This window comes from Trachemys scripta, chromosome 13 (assembly GCF_013100865.1).
Source record: "Trachemys scripta elegans isolate TJP31775 chromosome 13, CAS_Tse_1.0, whole genome shotgun sequence".
Lineage (NCBI taxonomy): Eukaryota > Metazoa > Chordata > Testudines > Emydidae > Trachemys > Trachemys scripta.
In genome coordinates, this window is record NC_048310.1 from 36662489 (window position 1) to 36681241 (window position 18753).

An 18753-nucleotide genomic window follows, 5' to 3' on the forward strand; every position below is an offset into this window, starting at 1 on the left:
CCACTGCTGTAGTGGTAGAGGAATGCATTACCATCATGAGGGCAGTTTCTTTCATCTATGCTAGGAACGGGGAGGAGACAATAGTCTATCCAGCTGCTGGAGAGTAGGGGGGAGCCTTTTGTCAGTCTCCAACACTCCCTTCCAGGTAACTGCCTAGAAGGTTTTCAGAGGGAGCCCTTTTACCTGGAAGGGAAGGTTTCTGGGCTGGGAATGAAGGAAAATATTGCAAAGTAGTAGCTAAAATAAGATCAAGATTTTTTAAAAATGGGCATTAGGCTCCTAAATCCTTATTCAGGCACCTGAAAAAGTGGGCTCAAGTCACCTCTGAAAATGGATGTGCCCAAATGAGGGTTTAGGAGCAATTTTTGAAAATCTTCACCTAACTTCTAATACACAAATAACTGAACTGTAATGGAAAATTGATCTGTTCAATGCATATATTTCTCTATACGTCAATTACAGTCCTCAATCCTTAAAAATTCCTCGAAGAGAGGGCAATGTTAGAGCAGCTTGGTCAATGTTCAGTGGATTCACTCTGCAGGGCAGATAATCTCTTGCAGGACTGGAGGAATTTTAAGGCTCTAGGATGGTTATGAAAGGAATACTTTTTCTCTTGCAACACAGCTTTATTTAACAAGTTTTCTGCTGTAACGGTTGCTCTGGGTCAGGGTTTTATAAACACTGCTACCACTAAGGGACTTAATATTATGGTTTCCAGAATTCTGTTCCTGTCTCTTCAAAAGAAATGAGAGTGGTATACAGTGAAATGTCACTCTGGCAGTCATATATCTGCCAGCACTTTTCCCTCCTACGTTGCAATTAGTCTAACATAGCAACCAGTGCAAAGCTCTGCCATGCAGAACAACTGAATAACTGTATCGTTCCTGACATTCAGGCAGCTCTGGGGCTGTGGTAGTTTTGTGGAGGTGCATTTCATGTTGCTGCCCATCCCTCCCTTTCTGTCCCGGATAGAAGGCAGATGATGTGGGAAGAAAACTGGCTAGAGGTCCTGAAGGCCATCCAGTCTTGAAGCCTGTTTCAAATTCTGCTGCTGTAGCAGGGTGGAGGAAAGAATCATGTGCATTGTGAAAATTGCTCACTTTTGATACATTTCAGATTTATATTTATAATGAGAAGATAGTGAACGGACATCTGCAGCCTAACCTGGTAGACTTTTGTGTTGCTGTTGCTGAACAGGATGATAAGGTAATGCCAATAAGTTAACATAGGGAGATGTACTTAATCTGCTTTCAGCTGTGGTTAGCAGCCTGCTGATAATTACAAAAATGTACTGATATCACAAGAAAAAATTGCATTGCTTTACAGAAAATAACGAGCCAGGAATGCAATCTTCTTTCAGCCGGGCCCATGTGGTAAACTCAGGGACTGACATTCTATTTCCAGCGAGGTAGAAAAAATTGCCCTGTTTCATTGCATTGTGATCCTTAGAAACAAGTATTTCACTTTAAATGGATCCTGTTGTGTCTTGCTTTAAAAACAGGACCCCCTGATATCCACATGTGCTTTCAAAGTGTTTCTGAATGAAAGGACTAAGCTTCAGATCTGGATTATGGAAAATGTAGGTTGGTCCCCAATAATAATTCTGGCTCGTGTTTAAACCCAAGCACCAACTAAATAGCCTCGCAGTGGCTTTAAATCAACATTAAATCTCCTTTTCCTATTTCACTCCTTCAGCTGGATTGCTAGGATAGCAGACTCCTTGAAATATATTGTGCTGTGAACTTTAATTCATCAAGTCTCAGCTTTGTTCCAGATTGTGCCACCTATCTGGGAAACCCCTTCACCTTCTTGCTGGCCCGTGGCAGTCTCTAAAGGTGCTATTGCAAAATAACACGGCTTTTGGACTTGCTGCTGTTTTTGCTTTTCTTCTTTTCCCCCCACAATATTTCATTTTACAGTAACACCTCAGAGTTCCCATAAGCACCAGGGATACATTGTGCTAGGCACGTTCCAAATGCACAGCTGGACATAGTACCTGAGCCAGAGATCTTCATTGTATAATTTAGTAGTGCTAACCTTTTACTGAGTATTGCAGCGCTTTTGTATTCTTTTTCTGTACTTGTGGATTATTTTATTTTCATGTAAGTTATCCTTTTTAAAAAAAATCCTTGAAGAAATTACCAGTTGGATAGACATCTTGCAGGTGATGAAAGAGCCTGATTCTGCTCTCAATTACATTGGTGTAAGTCAAGAATGACTCTATTGCAATGGAAAAGCAGAGTCTCGCTCGGAGAGCTTTCAGATGAAAGAACAACAGGGAGGGGCTTTTATCAAGAAGGGTAAAAAAAGGTGAAAAGACTTTTTTAATGTTGTTATCCGTACATCAGTGTCCTTCACACAACTGTTCTCGATGAGGTGGGTGTAAGCTTAATGCAGAAGGGTTGTAAGGAGAGAGATTGAATGCGTATATGACTCACGCTTGGGGGAAGAAAGGAAGTTCTAGATCAGTACAAGTGATAGTGTCTACTGTACTTATAACACTCCCCCGCTTTCCTCCAAAACAAACGCACAGACTATGGAGAGCTGTGGGAAGAGGACAGGGAAATGACTAATACTGGAAAGTAAAGCCAGTTTGGAGGTTGCCAAACCAGGTGTCCAAAATTTCTTGGCCATCTAACAAACCTAAATGACTTTGAATGTACACCTGTAATTGAGATCTAACAGACGCTGAGGGCTTTGAGCAATTCTGTATTCATTTTAACAGAGACAACTCAATGAGTTTCAGTGCTCTTGTCACATTGAAGTATCGTGGGTGAAATTCCAACCTCATTGGAGTCGATGGCAAAACTCCCATTGATTTCAGTATGGTCAGGATTTCATCCCATGTGTCTTACTATTTTACCTGTGCGTATTGATAACTTAATCCACACGAGCATGTAGAGCTAGGCCTCAGGGTCTCCGCATTTTTCATAATGTGGACCACATCTGAACAGAGAGAGTCTTGTGGATACATCCCCTCCTGTTTGTGATTCCATAACTTCACAGGGCAACTACAGCAAGTGTTTATCCGGAAACTAAGGCTAGGAAAGTATTTGTTTTAGAGTGATATAATGACTGGAAACAAGGAAGCAGAACCATCACCAAGTCCCCAACCAGCTCTCTGAAAGCCATAGTCAGTCATCTGTGGACCACAGTCAGGCAAAATCTTTGCAGGCAAATGCTCCTTTAAAGGGGGGTGATGCAGAGGAGGTTGGGAACATCGTTATCAGCCTAATTCTAGCATGCATCCTGTCACCTGGACTCATTCTGTCAGGCAGACAGATGGCTTACCCCGATGTGTGCTTCTAATGTCTTTGTTATAAGTCTTGACTAGCTGTAACTTATCCTTTTTTATGTAAACACTCATACTGCTCAGACTAGGTAACTCTCTAATGGCTGTAATAATCACTGTTGTATGAACGGGTTCATTTCTAGAATATCTCTGATATGTGGGCCATGGTTAAACTAATGACAGAGGTATTGCTGGTTCCTGCAAGCGATGCGTTGAAAGTCCGGACCAACATGGAGGTGCGCATGGAGTTTGTAAGGCAGGCTCTGCGTTACCTTGAACAAAGGTAAGGCAAACATAATGCAGAAAAGCATCCTTGAGAGTTCCTAAGTAATTACATACAGCAACAACTTTCCTGTGACTCCACTGGTATTCTCTAAATAGATACATGCACACACTGAAGGTTAGTGAATAAGACAGAACAACCTAATTCTGTCTTCAGAAATGCCTGTTCCCCATCATGCTGCTGCTCTGTAGGACTGAGAGCAGCCACTGGGCTAGAGAACGATTCCAGTTTTGAAAAAATTCTTGAGCCCATTGGGAGACTGTTTTGAAGACATAACCACTCTTTATTATTCCTTTCCTGTCACTCTTTATGTACTTGTCACAGTGGCAAACATGCGCTGGACATAATACAACTAATTGAAATAGATAAATTATCCCCGCCTAAAAAAAAAAAGTCTCCCTCTTCTTCATTCCCTTCGGGATGCTAATGACATGGAGATACTAGAAACTAGAGCTGGGTGAAAGTGGTGAGCATGCTTTGCTGAAAAGTTGTGTAAATGCAATTCTCCTTCCTTTTCATGCAGTGACCCTGAACCTTTTTTTCTTTTTTTGGTGTGAAATTGCAGGACACTGCAGCTGAAACATATGGAAAGGGGCGAGGGAGGGAATGCTTTCATAACTCCGTGCTTGTGAGACTGCAAAAGGAGCTAGACGTGACCTGTTTTCGTGTGTGTGTGTGCGTGTGTGTGTGTGTGTGTGTGTGTGTGTTTGCAGTAGAAGACCTGCAAAATTTAAGTTATGGCGTGAAAACACCGGTAAATCAATAGCCAGCGTTTTGTCAGTTTGCTTGTAGGGAAGAGGGCCATAGAGAGTCTGATGGAATTTAGGCCAGACACAGATCATCAGTCCCAGCAAATAGCACAAACTGTCAGAGCTTGAACAAGGTGTGTGCACAGTTACGTGCATAGAACAACTGCAGCAACAGGTAGAGTGCCCGCAAAGTTAGGATGCAATGCAAGATTCCACTGACTGTGTGTTGAGCATTACAAAAGCTGAACTGTTCATTGCATGTTTAATCACAGAGCTGACTATGAGAGTGTCCTTCCTTCCAACAGCTGCCATCATGACATTAGCTGGAAAGTATGATCGTAGAGAGCAAACAATAGATATAACCTACTCCAGTTTTGTGTCGGGGTTGCTGAGGCACTGGGGCCTGATACAGTACGTTGGGATGAGGTGTTTTCCCCTCCCATCATAGCCTCCTTCTGACCACGAACAGTTGGTTGCCAGGCCTCATCAGTACGCTGTCGCTCATTATCACTCATGGGCTTCGTGGCAGCATGCCCATCTGTTTCCAGATGAATGGACACATCAGAAGAATCCTCTGCTGCAAATTCTTCAGCATTAGCAATGCACAACAGGCCAATTCGGGTCTTAACCCAATTCGCTGAGTATCCAGCTTGGTAAATGATCACAGCCACATTAACTGCAAGCATAAAGCAGGCATGCAGTTGCATACACATTTTTTTTCTCGCACGGTTTTCGAAATGAGGCCCTTCAGGCTTACTATTTTTAAAGCCCAACTAACATGCTTTGCAGCATTAATTTTTATTTGCCATGAATTAGCCTACTGGCAAAGCAGACCCTTATGAGAGTGAACTTTCCCTGCTGGAGTCATCATGCCCCACCACCCCTTCAGGTATGCCTTCGGTAAATTGAAGTCACTCACAGCTGGCCTTGTGTCAGGTCATTTACAGCAGACATCTGTGGTCTTAAACCCTGAGGAACACATACTTAACTCAACCATAACTCTAGAGTTCCTACGAGGTGCCACTCTGATACTTTACTAAATTTAGCATAGCTTTTCACACATGCATTTCAGTCTCACGTATTCGTCTTCTAGCCTGGTTTTCTGTAGCTTGCACACTAGCTAGAAGGCTGTTGAATTTCATTAGTTCACTATTGGCTGAAGGAAAAAAGCAGGAGCTTGTCTGTCCCAGCCATCCATACAGTGTTGCTACAGTTTTTTAACTCCTATTCCGGCCCGTTCCCTGTAGTTTTAGTACATGGAGAGTTTTTTATTAGCTTGCCTCAGTGAATTACTTTCACTGCTTCCTGTAGAAGGTGTTCTCAAATCCACTTTCTGTGTGTAGAGACTTTGCATCTAAATTCTCTTTTTCCCCTGTGGTTCCCTTATGGTAAGTCAATGTCTCTGAAGTTTATCATTAAGGCCCTATTTAATTCGCAGTATTGTGGAAATTGCAGATCCCACAATGTTAGGCTTCCATCGCAGTTTTGATTTTAATTAGCTTGCTTTGCACACTCCACAATTTTGCATATATTTTGCGGTTTGCAACACACTCTTTTTTTGTCCATTAGTCCACTAGAACCCCATTTATCTGAGCTGACAATGGCAGGCTCCGGCTGTCAGTTCCACGCATTAGCGACTGTAATATAGTTGCAGCAAAATGTCTGCTTATCAAAAAAAATTAGCAGAGCACCGCTGACCCCGGCCCCCGGCCGAGCACCGCTGGCCCCAGCGGCCCCGGCCCCCGGGGCCGAGCACTGCCGGCCCCAGCAGCTCCGGCCGCCGGCCCCAGCGGCTCTGGACCCCGGCCGAGCACCACGACCCCTCCCTCCCTATTTTCCCAGGCACGTCCGGCTTTTTGGGATTTCCTCCCGGACGGGGATTTGAGGCCCAAAAAGCCGGACATGTTCGGGAAAATCCGGACGTATGGTAGTTCCAGCAAATATCTCTTAAACAAATAGGTTTTCTCTGGCTTTTCCAAATTATTTCCAAAGGTCCATTATTACTTTTCCACAATTTTTCACCTCTTGTCCGCAGCTCACAATTATTTGACGAGCATCCCGTAATTCAAGTAGGGTCTTATTTATCATTTCTCCATCACAGAGATGGCGAGAGCATGTATATGGCATTTTAAATGTTATTTTGTGCTAGTTAGCATCGTTAGATGGAAATGTTGATTTTTTGCTAGCATGAGAGTTGAGCTGTAGTGCACTGGGAACTTCAAAACACACAATTTCTCAAATGATTTCCACATACAAACATCTACATTAAGGAACATAACTCCATGGATCGTGTTGCCCCCACGATAGTGTTTGCACTTCATAGTAATTCACTCAAAGATAGATGGCTCTGTTGAACAGGAAAAGTTATGGGCTTTTTGCAGGGCTTATATTTTACTTTATTAAAATGCTTTCTTACAGTTACAAGAATTATACTTTGGTGACAGTCTTTGGAAACTTACACCAGGCTCAATTGGGTGGAGTACCTGGGACCTACCAACTAGTCTGCAGTTTCCTTAATATCAAACTCCCAGCACCTGTCCCCGGTCTCCAGGTATGTGCAGTACTGTTACTGATACAGCCAAAGTGCTATTGCACACTTCTTCACACTAGTGTAGGCAAGATGCCAATGCAACCCCCTGATGATTTTATTTTATTTAGATTGCATTAGGCAGTGCTCTCTTCCCCCCCCCCCCCCTCCTGAATAACAGTAAGTTCATTGGTAAAATGGAGTATAGTAGATGGAAATCACTTGACTTGCTTTAGAAACAGTTACAAAATGGTGATTTTCTATATTTAAGCCTTAGAATTATGCATGTTAGAATTTTCTCTTAAAAGAGCATTCAAATATATCCAACTGTTTAAGATAGAAAAATCATACAGCTGTAGTTTTAAAGGGCTAAATTTAAACATATAAAAAGCAGTTTTCTTTTTGCTGCTGCAGATTGCAGGTGCAAGTAATTTTGGGCACGACTTTGCACCCATAATGCTGTGCTGGCACAGTTGCTGCTATTGAGATGTCTAACTACTGAACCTGAAGTACAGGCAGAAATCAAGTATTCAGCAATCTAACCCAAACCACTCCACCCACCCATAACTGTAAGTGCAAAGTTGTGCCAACAGTTACGTGAACCGCAAAATTGTAGGTGCAACTAGGGAGGCTGGGTTGAGACCCTGTCAAAAATCAGATGAAAGATTTGCAAATACAGACAATTGGAAACAAAATAGTTGAAATTCAGCTCATTCTTCACTGACCTGCTGAGACCCACGTTGAATGTTTTTTCCCCACCAGTAACAGCATCACTAATACTTTATGGCCTAATCCAAAGCCCTTTGTAACAACTTCTATTGACTTAATTGGGCTTTGGATCAGCCCCTGAATGGAGAGCAGGAAATGTAATTCCCTATTCTGCTAGAGAATAGCCTCAATTTTTGCAGCTGAAACTTTGTTTTCTGCAGCTGGCAAGTTTCTGAGATCACCTTTAAAATAAAATCCCGAATAACTGACAATAATTGGAAAGGGGGCTCTCTTTACAGAATTATCTCCTATTGAAGTACTAGTCCGAAGTGAACCCTTTCTTATATTTGCGGCTTCCGTACGCTAAAGCTTTGTATCTGCTTGAAGTTGGAATTCATTTTAGGGTTTTTGTTTTGTCCCTGTCCGTAGTTGGGTGTATCTTCTCCCCAGCCAGGTCCCCTGCTGAGCGAGGAGAATGAACCTCAGCGCTCCAAATAATCCAGTAGAAGTAAAGAATGTGGCTAGTGGGTGATTCGTAGGAGCTCAGATAGAGACTCGCGATGGCTGCCAGCAGCATGAAATCATGTATAGGTATATGGATGAGCAAATAGCTTAGCACATCACTTATGATAGTCAATAAAAATATTTATTCTTTCCATCACCAAGCCCTTCGGAGCTTTTGTGCCTGTTCTCTTAACCTTGAGCGTGGGCTCAAGGATGTGGTGATCTTAGCTGTGGAGTGCTTCTGTAGAAAGGTACAAAAAAGCAGTTCAATGGAGCATTTGAACCTGCTGTTTTGTACCTACTGGCTAGCTATTGTGCAGTGGAAAGATTCCGAATACCTCTCTTTCCTGTGAGAGAGAGACGGTGTCTGAGGTAATAGCTTTTGTTGGACCAACTTCTGTTGGTCAGAGAGACAAGCTTGGTCCAATAAGACATTACCTCACCCACCTTGTCTTTCTAATATCCTGGGACTGACACAGCTCTAATAATTCTGTTTCCTATTGGAAGATAGATGAGGCCTGGCCAGTTCCAGGCCTAGAAGTGCCAAAATAAATAGTGAGCAAAGAGAGTAGATGTGTATCCAGAACAGTTACCGACTCTGTTCCCGTCCCATTGATTCCCTCTGTCACTGTGACATCATGCAGCTGGAAAGCATAAAGAGTCACTTCCTTCACAGCCCTGGAGAGTGCACACAGGCATGCGCTAACAGCGGACTGCCCAGTCGTCCTCTTCTGCTCGTCCCATTGGAACTAAGCATGTCACTACTTTTGCGATTGGGTGCCACAGACCTGGCTGGTTTATGCTTTTTCCCAGCAAAGTGAAGTGGTCAGTGCAAGTCCCCGGGAAAAAAAAAATGTATAGATGCTACTAGTATGATTGGAGAGTTCTCACCCAGAGGGGAAAATGCAGGAGAGAGGGAACTAAAAGCAGGATATTTTTTAATATCCACAGACACACACAGCTTCCCCAGAACTTAAATCAAGTGGGCCTGATCCTGCATTTTTGTTACACAAACGGAATTCTGCCTGAAGTCAAGGGAGAACTTGAGTATTTTGCTGAAACAAAATGAACTAAGTGGTTGGCACGTATAAAAAAAAATAAATCAAAGTATTGTGCATGCTGTTGTTCTATTGTAAAAGTCTTCCTTTATTTCCAGGATGGGGAGGTGGAAGGCCATCCTGTTTGGGCGTTGATTTACTATTGCATGCGCTGTGGAGATTTAATCGCCGCTTTGCACGTGGTGAATCGGGCACAGCACCAGCTGGGGGAATTTAAAACCTGGTTCCAGGAGTATATGCACAGTAAAGATAAAAGGTATTGTCAGCTGGGAAAAATCTATGTGCGGTGAAAAATCGCTGTGGAGTAAGGTTAATGCTTTGGGAAGAAAATGAAACCCTGAGGTCTCGTCTTGTGAAAATGGCTGGCTAATGTGTGCGTTGCCTATTTAATGTACACATAAGAAGTTTTAACATTTTTAGTTCATGGCTTTGAAGTCTAGAAACCTCCACAGAGAGAGAGAGTTTGAAAAGATGCAGGAATTTACACTTCAAAACTAATTTACTAGCTATACCTTCAATTTTTTAATATATGATGCATTTTTTAGATCAGGGTAGGATATGGGACTTGATAGTTCAAAGATCTGATCTATCATAACCCCTATATTTTACTCTTTGCTGTGACTGTTTTCACATGATTAGCCATGCAGCAAAGGAAACTGGTGTTTTTTTACAGGATGAACCGGGCCTTGTAAAGGGATTCAAGCCTCAGATCTGACCTGTGCCTGTTCTCCCTCTCATATACCCCCCTTCCCCATCACTTCACAGAGTGCAGGTGACTTAGAGCCAGTCCTGCTGGAATTTGTGAGACGTAAGCTGGTCTCTGAGAGCAGAGACGAGCTGGTAAGAGTTGACCCTGTGTTGGTATCCTGTACAGGACCTGGGGAGCTGAGGGCACTGGGAAACCAGGCACAGGTCAGCATCACCGCTGGCACTTGAGCCCCTTAGGGTATGTCGACACTGCAGCTGGACACCCGCAGCTAGCCCATGCCAGCCGACTTGAGCTCACGGGGCTCGGGCTGCAGGGCTGTTTCATTGCAGTGTAGACTTCCGGGGTTGGGCTGGAGCCCGAACATCTACACCACAGTTTTATAGCCCCACAGCCCGAGCCCCATGAGCCCAAGTTAGCTGACCCAATCCTGCCGTGGGTCTCTTACTGCAGTGTAGACATACTCTCTGTGTCTCACTCCCCCTTGTGACAGAATTATTACGACAAATTGAGGCTCCAATCCTGCAAATGCATTGAGCCCAGTGGGACTAGTTGTGTGTGTAAAATTACTCAAGTGCCTACGTTCTTTTATCCTAAAAGAATAAATATGAAAAATGCTACAAATGCCATTAGTCAAGTTTTATATCTGTTTCTTGCCTAATGTAGATGGATTCATAGACTAGTCTGACTCTCATAAAATCTGAAACAGTGCACATTATAGCATTACTGTTCCAGAAACCTTGGCGAAGAATCTATCATTGTTTCTATTACAAACATTTTAATACTATATGTTATAATTGATTTTGTCTGACTTTATTACAGCTATAAAAATGTGCTCTGGCTACAGACTTGACAAACAAGAGAGCGCATTTCATTTTTATTGGTTTGACTCTAGGTTTTTCTCTAAGGAAAACACGTCATAGAACACATTGTGGTAATATTTAACAATAAAGATGAAACAGTGCCCCTCATAAAGAGCTTGATACAACAAATCCTTACTTGCTTGAGTAATGTTTACTCACCCGAGTATTCCCATTGACCTGTGTGACTGATAATTAAGTGGGAGAGGTGATGTAGCCTCAGGTCCAAATAGCTGATACCCACGTAACACGGTATAAACGCATTCTTAAAACTGCTCGCTCTAATTTTCCATTTTGGTGTTTTTTCAAAAGTCTTTCCATTCATCTAAAATATATATGTGTGTGTGTGTGTGTGTGTCTTAGCTAATTTGAGGGGGAGAAAAGTGCTTTTTTCATGTTATGCAAATGACATTAGCATTACTAGGGCTTCAGGTTTGCCATGGTGGTGAAAAAAGTCACAAATACTGTGATGTCTCTGTTTGACCATAACTTCTGCATGGGAATACTCTGTGTGGGGTCGTCCCACTGGCCCTGTGTGGAGGGGTGTCGAAGATGGAGCTCACCCCGCACTCACACCACAGAATCGGCTCCTGTGTCCCGTTGGGCCTACCTCCCCACTCTGAGTGTTGCAAGTTGGTGTATGGGGTCACAGCGCCGCTCAGGTTTGGCCCTGCCCACCCCTCTGTCACAACTGCTGGGAGAGGTGGAAGGCGCCGGGGCTAAATCTGAGTGAGTGGCACTGCGGCCTGGCGCACTCCCTCAAATTTGGCCTGGCCGCCCCTCCATCATGATGGAAGGGTGGCTGGGGCAAACCTGAGCAGCGTTGTATCCTTGTGCGCCAGGTCACAACACCCGGAATGGGAAGCCAGGCACAGCCCAAGATGACTGTGAGGGAGGGCTAACTCTCCAGTGCCCCCCCTCCCCTTCTTGGGCCCTTAGCAGGCCAGGATTAGGGCTTCAGAGTCAAGGTGAAGGGTGCTGCTGCGGGTGGTCAGTGTCCCCTCGGCGTGGCGAGGAGGCGGCAGTGGCCATGGTGGAGGAGGGCAATACTGAAGTGCTAGGATTTTGAAGAGGTATAGTTGAATTTCGTTTGTCAGGGCATTTTTTATCAAAACTCACAGAGCAGTCACTAAACCCGTGACTTTTACTAAAGTTACCCTGACCACTCCATGATTTTTCACCACGACAAATCTGCAGCTCTAATGCTTTATCTATCTATCTATCTATCTATCTATCTATCTATCTATCTATCTATCTATCTATCTATNTATCTATCTATCTATCTATCTATCTATCTATCTATCTATCTATCTATCTATCTATCTATTTGCAATCATAAGTGGTAAGAGCAAGGATTGCCTTGCAATGTGTGTTTCCCAATCAGACATTTACATGCATTTCACTCGTCCCTGTGAACCTGTACCCTGCATGTGTTTATCTGTTTCGAAGCGTTCTAACAGGGAAAAGGTTGGAATTTGTAGGTGTTCTGAGGCTTCTTGTATAATCGGCTTCTTTTATTTTATATTTTAGATTGTCCCCTACCACTGAAAACAAGCTTCGCCTCCATTACAGACGAGCTCTGAGGAACAATACAGACCCGTACAAAAGAGCTGTTTATTGTATCATAGGCCGGTGTGACATTGCTGATAACCAGAGTGAAGTTGCTGACAAAACAGAAGATTATCTTTGGCTAAAGGTAAGTGTGATTTCAGTACTAGGATTCAATAGGCCACATCCTCAGCTGGTGTAAATCAGCATTGGCCCATTGACTTCAGCAATCTTCACTGAGGTTCACTAGATGAGGATCTGACCTCCATGTACTTACAGCTGTTAGAAGGTGAGGAAGGGTGGCTCTTCCTCCATTGTTACACAGAGTTATTCTACCTCCCAGTACATTCCAATCTTAGGTCTTTCTGCTGCATTAAAATGACATGGTTTAGGGCCGTTGTGGTGGCAAAATGGTGGCAGAAACCTGTCCCAACTCCAGTCTGTCATTTCCTGTGCCACCAGAGCTGACATTAGTGTGAAGGCAGCTTACTTGTCCTCTGTGGGAAGAGAGTGGTTCTCCTCACTCAACAGCTATTCCCTTCAGCTGATTAAGGAGCATAACTAACTTGTTGCAAAGAGGTCCTTTACAGTTCATCCTTCCTGGATGGATCTTGGCTGAAATGTTGGCCTGGGAGTTGAGAGAAGAAGAAAATGTGAATATCTCTCTACAGTGTTGGGGGTTCCATGGAGGGAATATGGGTAAATACTGGTCATTTGGGTATTTTCTCCTCCTATATGGAAGCCAAGGAATTAGAATAAAGAGTTTGCCGTGTAAATGCAAAAGATTGTCATTGTTATCGGTGGCTTGTGCCCCATGGATTTCATTTGATTGCATGCACAACTGTGAAGAAATCCTAAGGTGTGTTGAGATGGAATTCTGCTATTCTTCTTTCTCATATCTTCATGCTCCAGCAATTGATTTAACTTAGGTTTCTGACCATTGGTCAGCTCCCGGAAGAGCACTTCTCAATTGCCTCCATCATGCAGGAGAAAGTTACTTAAAGGTCCCTGTTTCTCCTTTTTTGTGTTTAGCTGAACCAGGTGTGTTTTGATGATGATGGTACCAGCTCCCCCCAGGACAGGTTAACGTTATCGCAGTTCCAGAAACAACTGCTTGAAGACTATGGTAAGGGAGCTTTTGTGGGACTGACTCTTCTGCTGGGGTTCAGCCTCTGCTTAAAGCACTTTCTACTTCTTATGTAAACTCTAAAATCCAGTTAGACACTTCAGCTTACTTCTGAGTCTCTGAGAGCCCTCAGATACAGCTACTCCCTGAGAAGAAGAGCAGATTTCATAAGAACTGCTGAATGGTTCATATGCCTTTTCAACAGTCCAGGTAATTAACACCCATACGCTGTCCAGATCTGGAGTCCCTTGTGTTGTGTCGTTCCTAATTACAGATCATTTTCTCTCTTCCTGGATCTGCTAAACTCTTGTAGTAGAGCTGCCAGTTGCTGGAATCAAAGGAAGAAAATGGAGTCTCTCTCGGTCGCAGGAATGTCTTTCTTTCCAACATCTGTCTGAACACTTGAACCCCTGAGTTATTGCCCGTAGGTTACCATACCAAGTTACTCACTGACGCCTCAAACTAGTGAATATGGCAGGAGCTTGGCTGTATAAATCGTGGCCATTTCCACTTTGGAAGGTTTTGGGAGTGGGCGAGCGATGAGGTGAGAGTTCCTCCCCCAGATGCCTGTATTCAAAATTCATCTGGTCATTCTGACTGCTGAAAAAATATAGGGCTTGATTCTCCACTGCCCTGCACATGTGTCATTACACCCTTGTACAGGGAGTGCAGAGAGAGTGTAAACTACTACCAGTGCTGCAAGTGGGTGGAGAATTCTGATTTGATGGTGTTTTTCACTTGCTTTGCACAGGGGTGAATGTTGACACAAGGTTCAGGACAGTGGAGAATCTGTCCCCATCGAGGCATCTTTGTCAGGAGGGAGAAGAGGGACTCCTTTCAGGATGAGTAACTGCATTCCCTTCTGCCGAACACATCGTTCTGCTGCAACCTTTCATGATATACGTGCAATGGGGCAATTACAGATAAGCCAGAGATGTATGATTAGATATTCTGTTTTGTCTTTTGTGTTTATTTCCACGTGGAGTGAGTAAACAATGGTGATGTACTGTGACAGGAAGCACCTACTGTCACAGATCCCAGTTGCAAAATCCTCTTCACTCACACGGGTATGTTTCTTTCCTCAGGCGAATCACATTTTGCAGTGAATCAGCAGCCTCTTCTCTACTTCCAAGTATTGTTCTTGACAGCACAGTTTGAAGCTGCAATTGCTTTTCTCTTCCGGATGGAGCGCTTGCGTTGTCATGCTGTTCACATTGCTTTGGTCCTCTTTGAGTTAAAGCTGCTCCTGAAATCTTCTGGGCAGAGCGCACAGCTGTGTAAGTCCTGCATGCTTCCCGCTACCATTAAGCCCTGGCCTTTAACGCTGGAGAGACTGCAGGTGGACATATCCATCCTAAGCCATTATTTGAACCAGCAGTGAAGCATGCCAGCATTCCCTAAGGGTTAACTGTGGGGGTCTGTTTAGATATTTAGCAAGTGAGTGAATGTCTTGGATGAAACACTGCTTTGATCTTTAGGTTAATGTATGACGGTGCCAAAATGTCTGATGCTAAGAAATCTTGTTTTGGTCCATGTTATTTCCAATATCCCAGTAAGTCATGAAGCCGGCGACCCTCCCGGCATGAGGCGCCTTAATTTCGTTCGCCTTTTGATGCTCTACACCCGTAAATTTGAGTCAACGGACCCAAGGGAAGCACTGCAGTATTTTTACTTTCTCAGGTAGGACCCTGCATCTAAAGTTCAGCAGCATAGTTATATTACTTCAGTAATAACCATAGAAGGTCTATGAAACACACAGATTTTTTTTTTCCTTTTGTTTTGTTTGTATTTTGCAGGAATGAGAAGGATAGCCAAGGAGAGAACATGTTCTTGCGTTGTGTTAGTGAGCTAGTAATCGAGAGCAGAGAGGTATGTTTGGGTAACCGTTTTCTCCCTTCCTCACTTAAAGTGAAATTTACCCCTTTATAGAAGGCCAAGTCAAGGCCTTGTGCACTACTTACGCCAAATGGGCGTGAGACAGCTATTTTCTCTCATGGTCTGTTTCTCTCCCATTACATGCGTGCATCAATGGAGAACAGATCCATATATCAGAAAGGCTGTATGACCATATGTTTGGTGTTAGTTTAATACAGCACCAGAGTTGTTTGCATTTTTATGTATTTTAAATAAAAATCTTGGCTTCACTGAGTGCTCTGTTTGTGGTATACTCAGGACTGAAACTTTAGGCTACTACCAAGTGTGTTGCAGTAGGTATGCAGTTAATTTCCTTTCTTTCTTATTTTTTGTGTGTGCCTGTAGTTCGATATGATTCTGGGGAAGCTGGAGAATGATGGCAGTAGGAAGGTGAGTTGATAGCGTTTTGTATAGATACGATACAATATGTATCTCATTCTCTGGGTATGGGTGGGGGTGTGCGCGTGCACACAAGATGATTTTCCAGTTATTCTCGAGCCTATTTCTGGCTTTCCTGCATTTTTTTTCACAGCTAATCTAATACCGTAGTTGCATGCAGACTATTGCTGCAAGCACAAAGTCATTTTGCAAAATGATCAGTGAGCTGCATAAATGTGAAGGGGTGATGGTTGGCAAGGAGGAAGGCAAATTACAAGGGGTCTAGAATGAAAAGAGGATATAGTTAAAGTACATATCTAAAGAGACAAGGCATAGGGTGAAATTCTGGCTCTCTTGAATTCGATGGCAAAATTCTCAACTGACTTCAGTGAGGCCAGGATTTCATCTGTTCTATAATCAACAGCCAAGATTTTGGCATTGGATTTAGGTTTTGGGTTAAAGAAGGCTTACATAATAAACAAGAGGCTGCGCCCATAAATGGCCTGTGAATTTTTTTTTTCCCGTTGTTAATGTGGACTATATATACTCATTCACTTCATATCTGGGTCATTTTGAATAAATTAGAAACAGCTGATATCTCAGTGCTCACCCCCCAGTTGGAGAGCTCTTCTTTTACAAGAGCTCTTTCTATTTTTAATGTGGCCTTCTTATTTGTTCCCATGGAATTGTGCAGTCCATTCTAACCACAATCTGACATTGCCTTGACAGAATATTCCAGGAATTTAAATACTATCTGATTTCAAATGCTTTCCCCCCTCTTCCTCCCCATTTGTCTTGTCTCATCAGCCAGGAGTGATAGACAAGTTTACTAGTGACACAAAGCCTATTATTAACAAAGTTGCTTCAGCGGCAGAAAATAAAGGATTATTTGAAGAAGCTGCAAAACTTTACGACCTTGCAAAGGTAAATGTGTTCTCATAGCTGCCATCCATATCTACCTATTTCATCTTATTTTAAAATACATCAACGTTGATTTGAAGGTTATTTTAATCTCAGAACGTGAACTGTCTTGACAATATTAAGCCCAAATCTTGCTCATCTCATTCTATAGCTGTTCCATTGGCTTTACTGAGGTGACTGATGAGTAAAGCAAAGAGGACTTGGATCTTAACATCCAACCCATACTGGGATTTAGCTATATGGTCCTTAAGCAGTCTAAGTTCCTGATCAATATACAATCCACATTTCAAATAATTGTTTCCAAGAGTAAGATTGTTCTGGCCAACAAAGCAATTTACCCAGTTCTTCATATTTAATTGAAATAGCATTTGGAAGCAAGGCTAAAACAATAGGGTCTTTATTGCTGTAGGTACACTTATTTTGCTATTGAAATATATCCGAAGTCAAAGAGAATGGTGTGGTAGCCAGCTGTTTAATAGGGAATGGAATGCCATGTGATTTTCCAATTTTCTGATCTAACAGATGGCTAGCTAACTGGGCACTCAATTATTACCTATCTCTGCTCTCAATGGGGAGACACTCAGCACCCCCAGGATCAGGTGCAATAGCCAGGCTCTGTAACATTGCTTTTTCTTTCATGTATTTTTATTATTCAACAGAATCCAGATAAGGTATTAGAACTGATGAATAAATTACTCAGTCCCGTGGTTCCACAGATCAGCACCCCCCAGTCTAACAAAGAGAGGCTGAAGAATATGGCACATTCCATTGCAGAGAGGTAAGACTGGAAGTTGGATCTCTGAGACTGTGAAGTGACTAGAGTGTACCTGACCATTCCAGTTCAGGTTCCTACACCTCTGACAGTCAGTACACTGAGGGTTTTCTTGACCTTGTCATGCTGGCTTGCGCAGTGTCCTTATTGATGTTTTCAACGGAGAAGGGGCAGAACTTGCCCTGCCCTGCTTTTAATTACTGTATATTACACACGTAGAAAATGTAATCTCGTGTTCCTGGTCAGATGAATTTGACAGAAGCAAGATCTATTACCCTTGGTCAAATCAGAAAAGGAGACCTGCAATATTACTGGAAACGAAGGAGGGTGGTGGGGAGAGAGATATAATCTAGACAGCAATAAATATAATTAGTTGTACATTTTAGAAAGAGAATTTTTAATGAAATTTCCCTAGGCAAATTAGTTAGTAGTGATTGTTTGTTAGCGGTAGTGCAACCCACTAACTTAAAGTTGAATTAAGAATAAGCTTTAATGACTGGGGCTGTTCTGAGAGAATTGGAGACCAGAGGGAAGTGTTGGAGGTTAGCATCCTGAAAACTTTGTTTTCCAAGAACCAGGTTTGTTTCATTGCTGTTTTCATAAAATAGCATTTGGACTAAAAAGGCAACAGATTTAAACTCAAAACGGATAAGAATGTATTACAGAAGATGAAGTGAACCAGTGGGGCTTGCTGCCACGAGATGTTATTGAGATAAAGAGCATTATAGGAATCAGAAAAGAAAGATGTTTATATGAACAGTAAGATTGTCATTTGCTGTTACAATACACTAATTGGGATAAACATTTATAAGGGACTTCAGCCTTCATGCGCCACCAACTTTCTGGGGTTCGGAGTAAACTGCTCTCATGGGCATGTTGTTGCAAAATAGTCCCATTTTTACATCTTCCTTTGAAACATCTGATAGGGGCTGTTGTCAGAAACAGGATATTATACGTCATGCTTCTGATGAAGTATTGGAATTCCTGTGTTTCAATAAAGGAAAATCCTGGTACTTTTAGAAAACTTCTTAATTCTTACCATAGTACCTTCTGATGTGCAAAAAATAAATAAAATAAACTAAGCAAATTTCCAAGCATTTCTGTCTTTTAAAATGAGAAAACATATAAATGATGTGTTGCGTTTTAGCCTGATACCTTTGACTTTCTTTACTGAAAAGTGACATTTTCAGGTCACTATTTCAATCTATCCTATCTCCTGAGAGTGAGGGTTAAAACAAGAGTGAAAATTAGAACTATATTGACTTAATACGATATATCACTCGGCAGCCGTCAAGGAAAATGAAGCCTATGGTTAGAATTTATGATCTAACAGTCTACAGTATCACTTTAATAGCCAGTTTCAGTGTCTGAGGGAGATTTTTAAACATGACTTTTTCTATAGTACTG

The 18753-nt window shown here is 42.6% G+C and overlaps 1 protein-coding gene across 3 annotated transcripts in view; it reads left to right on the forward strand.

Annotated features, from left to right (window-relative positions):
* The window catches only part of NUP93 (nucleoporin 93), a 133681-nt gene that overhangs the window by 104484 nt on the left and 10444 nt on the right, over positions 1-18753 (forward strand). For all 3 annotated transcript variants that reach the window (XM_034788235.1, XM_034788234.1, XM_034788236.1), the window contains 12 exons: positions 1117-1206; positions 3436-3575; positions 6743-6875; positions 9220-9377; positions 12218-12383; positions 13268-13361; positions 14447-14638; positions 14915-15041; positions 15158-15230; positions 15621-15665; positions 16461-16577; positions 17234-17352. In XM_034788235.1, coding sequence (XP_034644126.1) covers positions 1117-1206; positions 3436-3575; positions 6743-6875; positions 9220-9377; positions 12218-12383; positions 13268-13361; positions 14447-14638; positions 14915-15041; positions 15158-15230; positions 15621-15665; positions 16461-16577; positions 17234-17352 — 1454 coding nt within the window. The remainder of the gene's footprint in view (positions 1-1116; positions 1207-3435; positions 3576-6742; positions 6876-9219; positions 9378-12217; positions 12384-13267; positions 13362-14446; positions 14639-14914; positions 15042-15157; positions 15231-15620; positions 15666-16460; positions 16578-17233; positions 17353-18753) is intronic.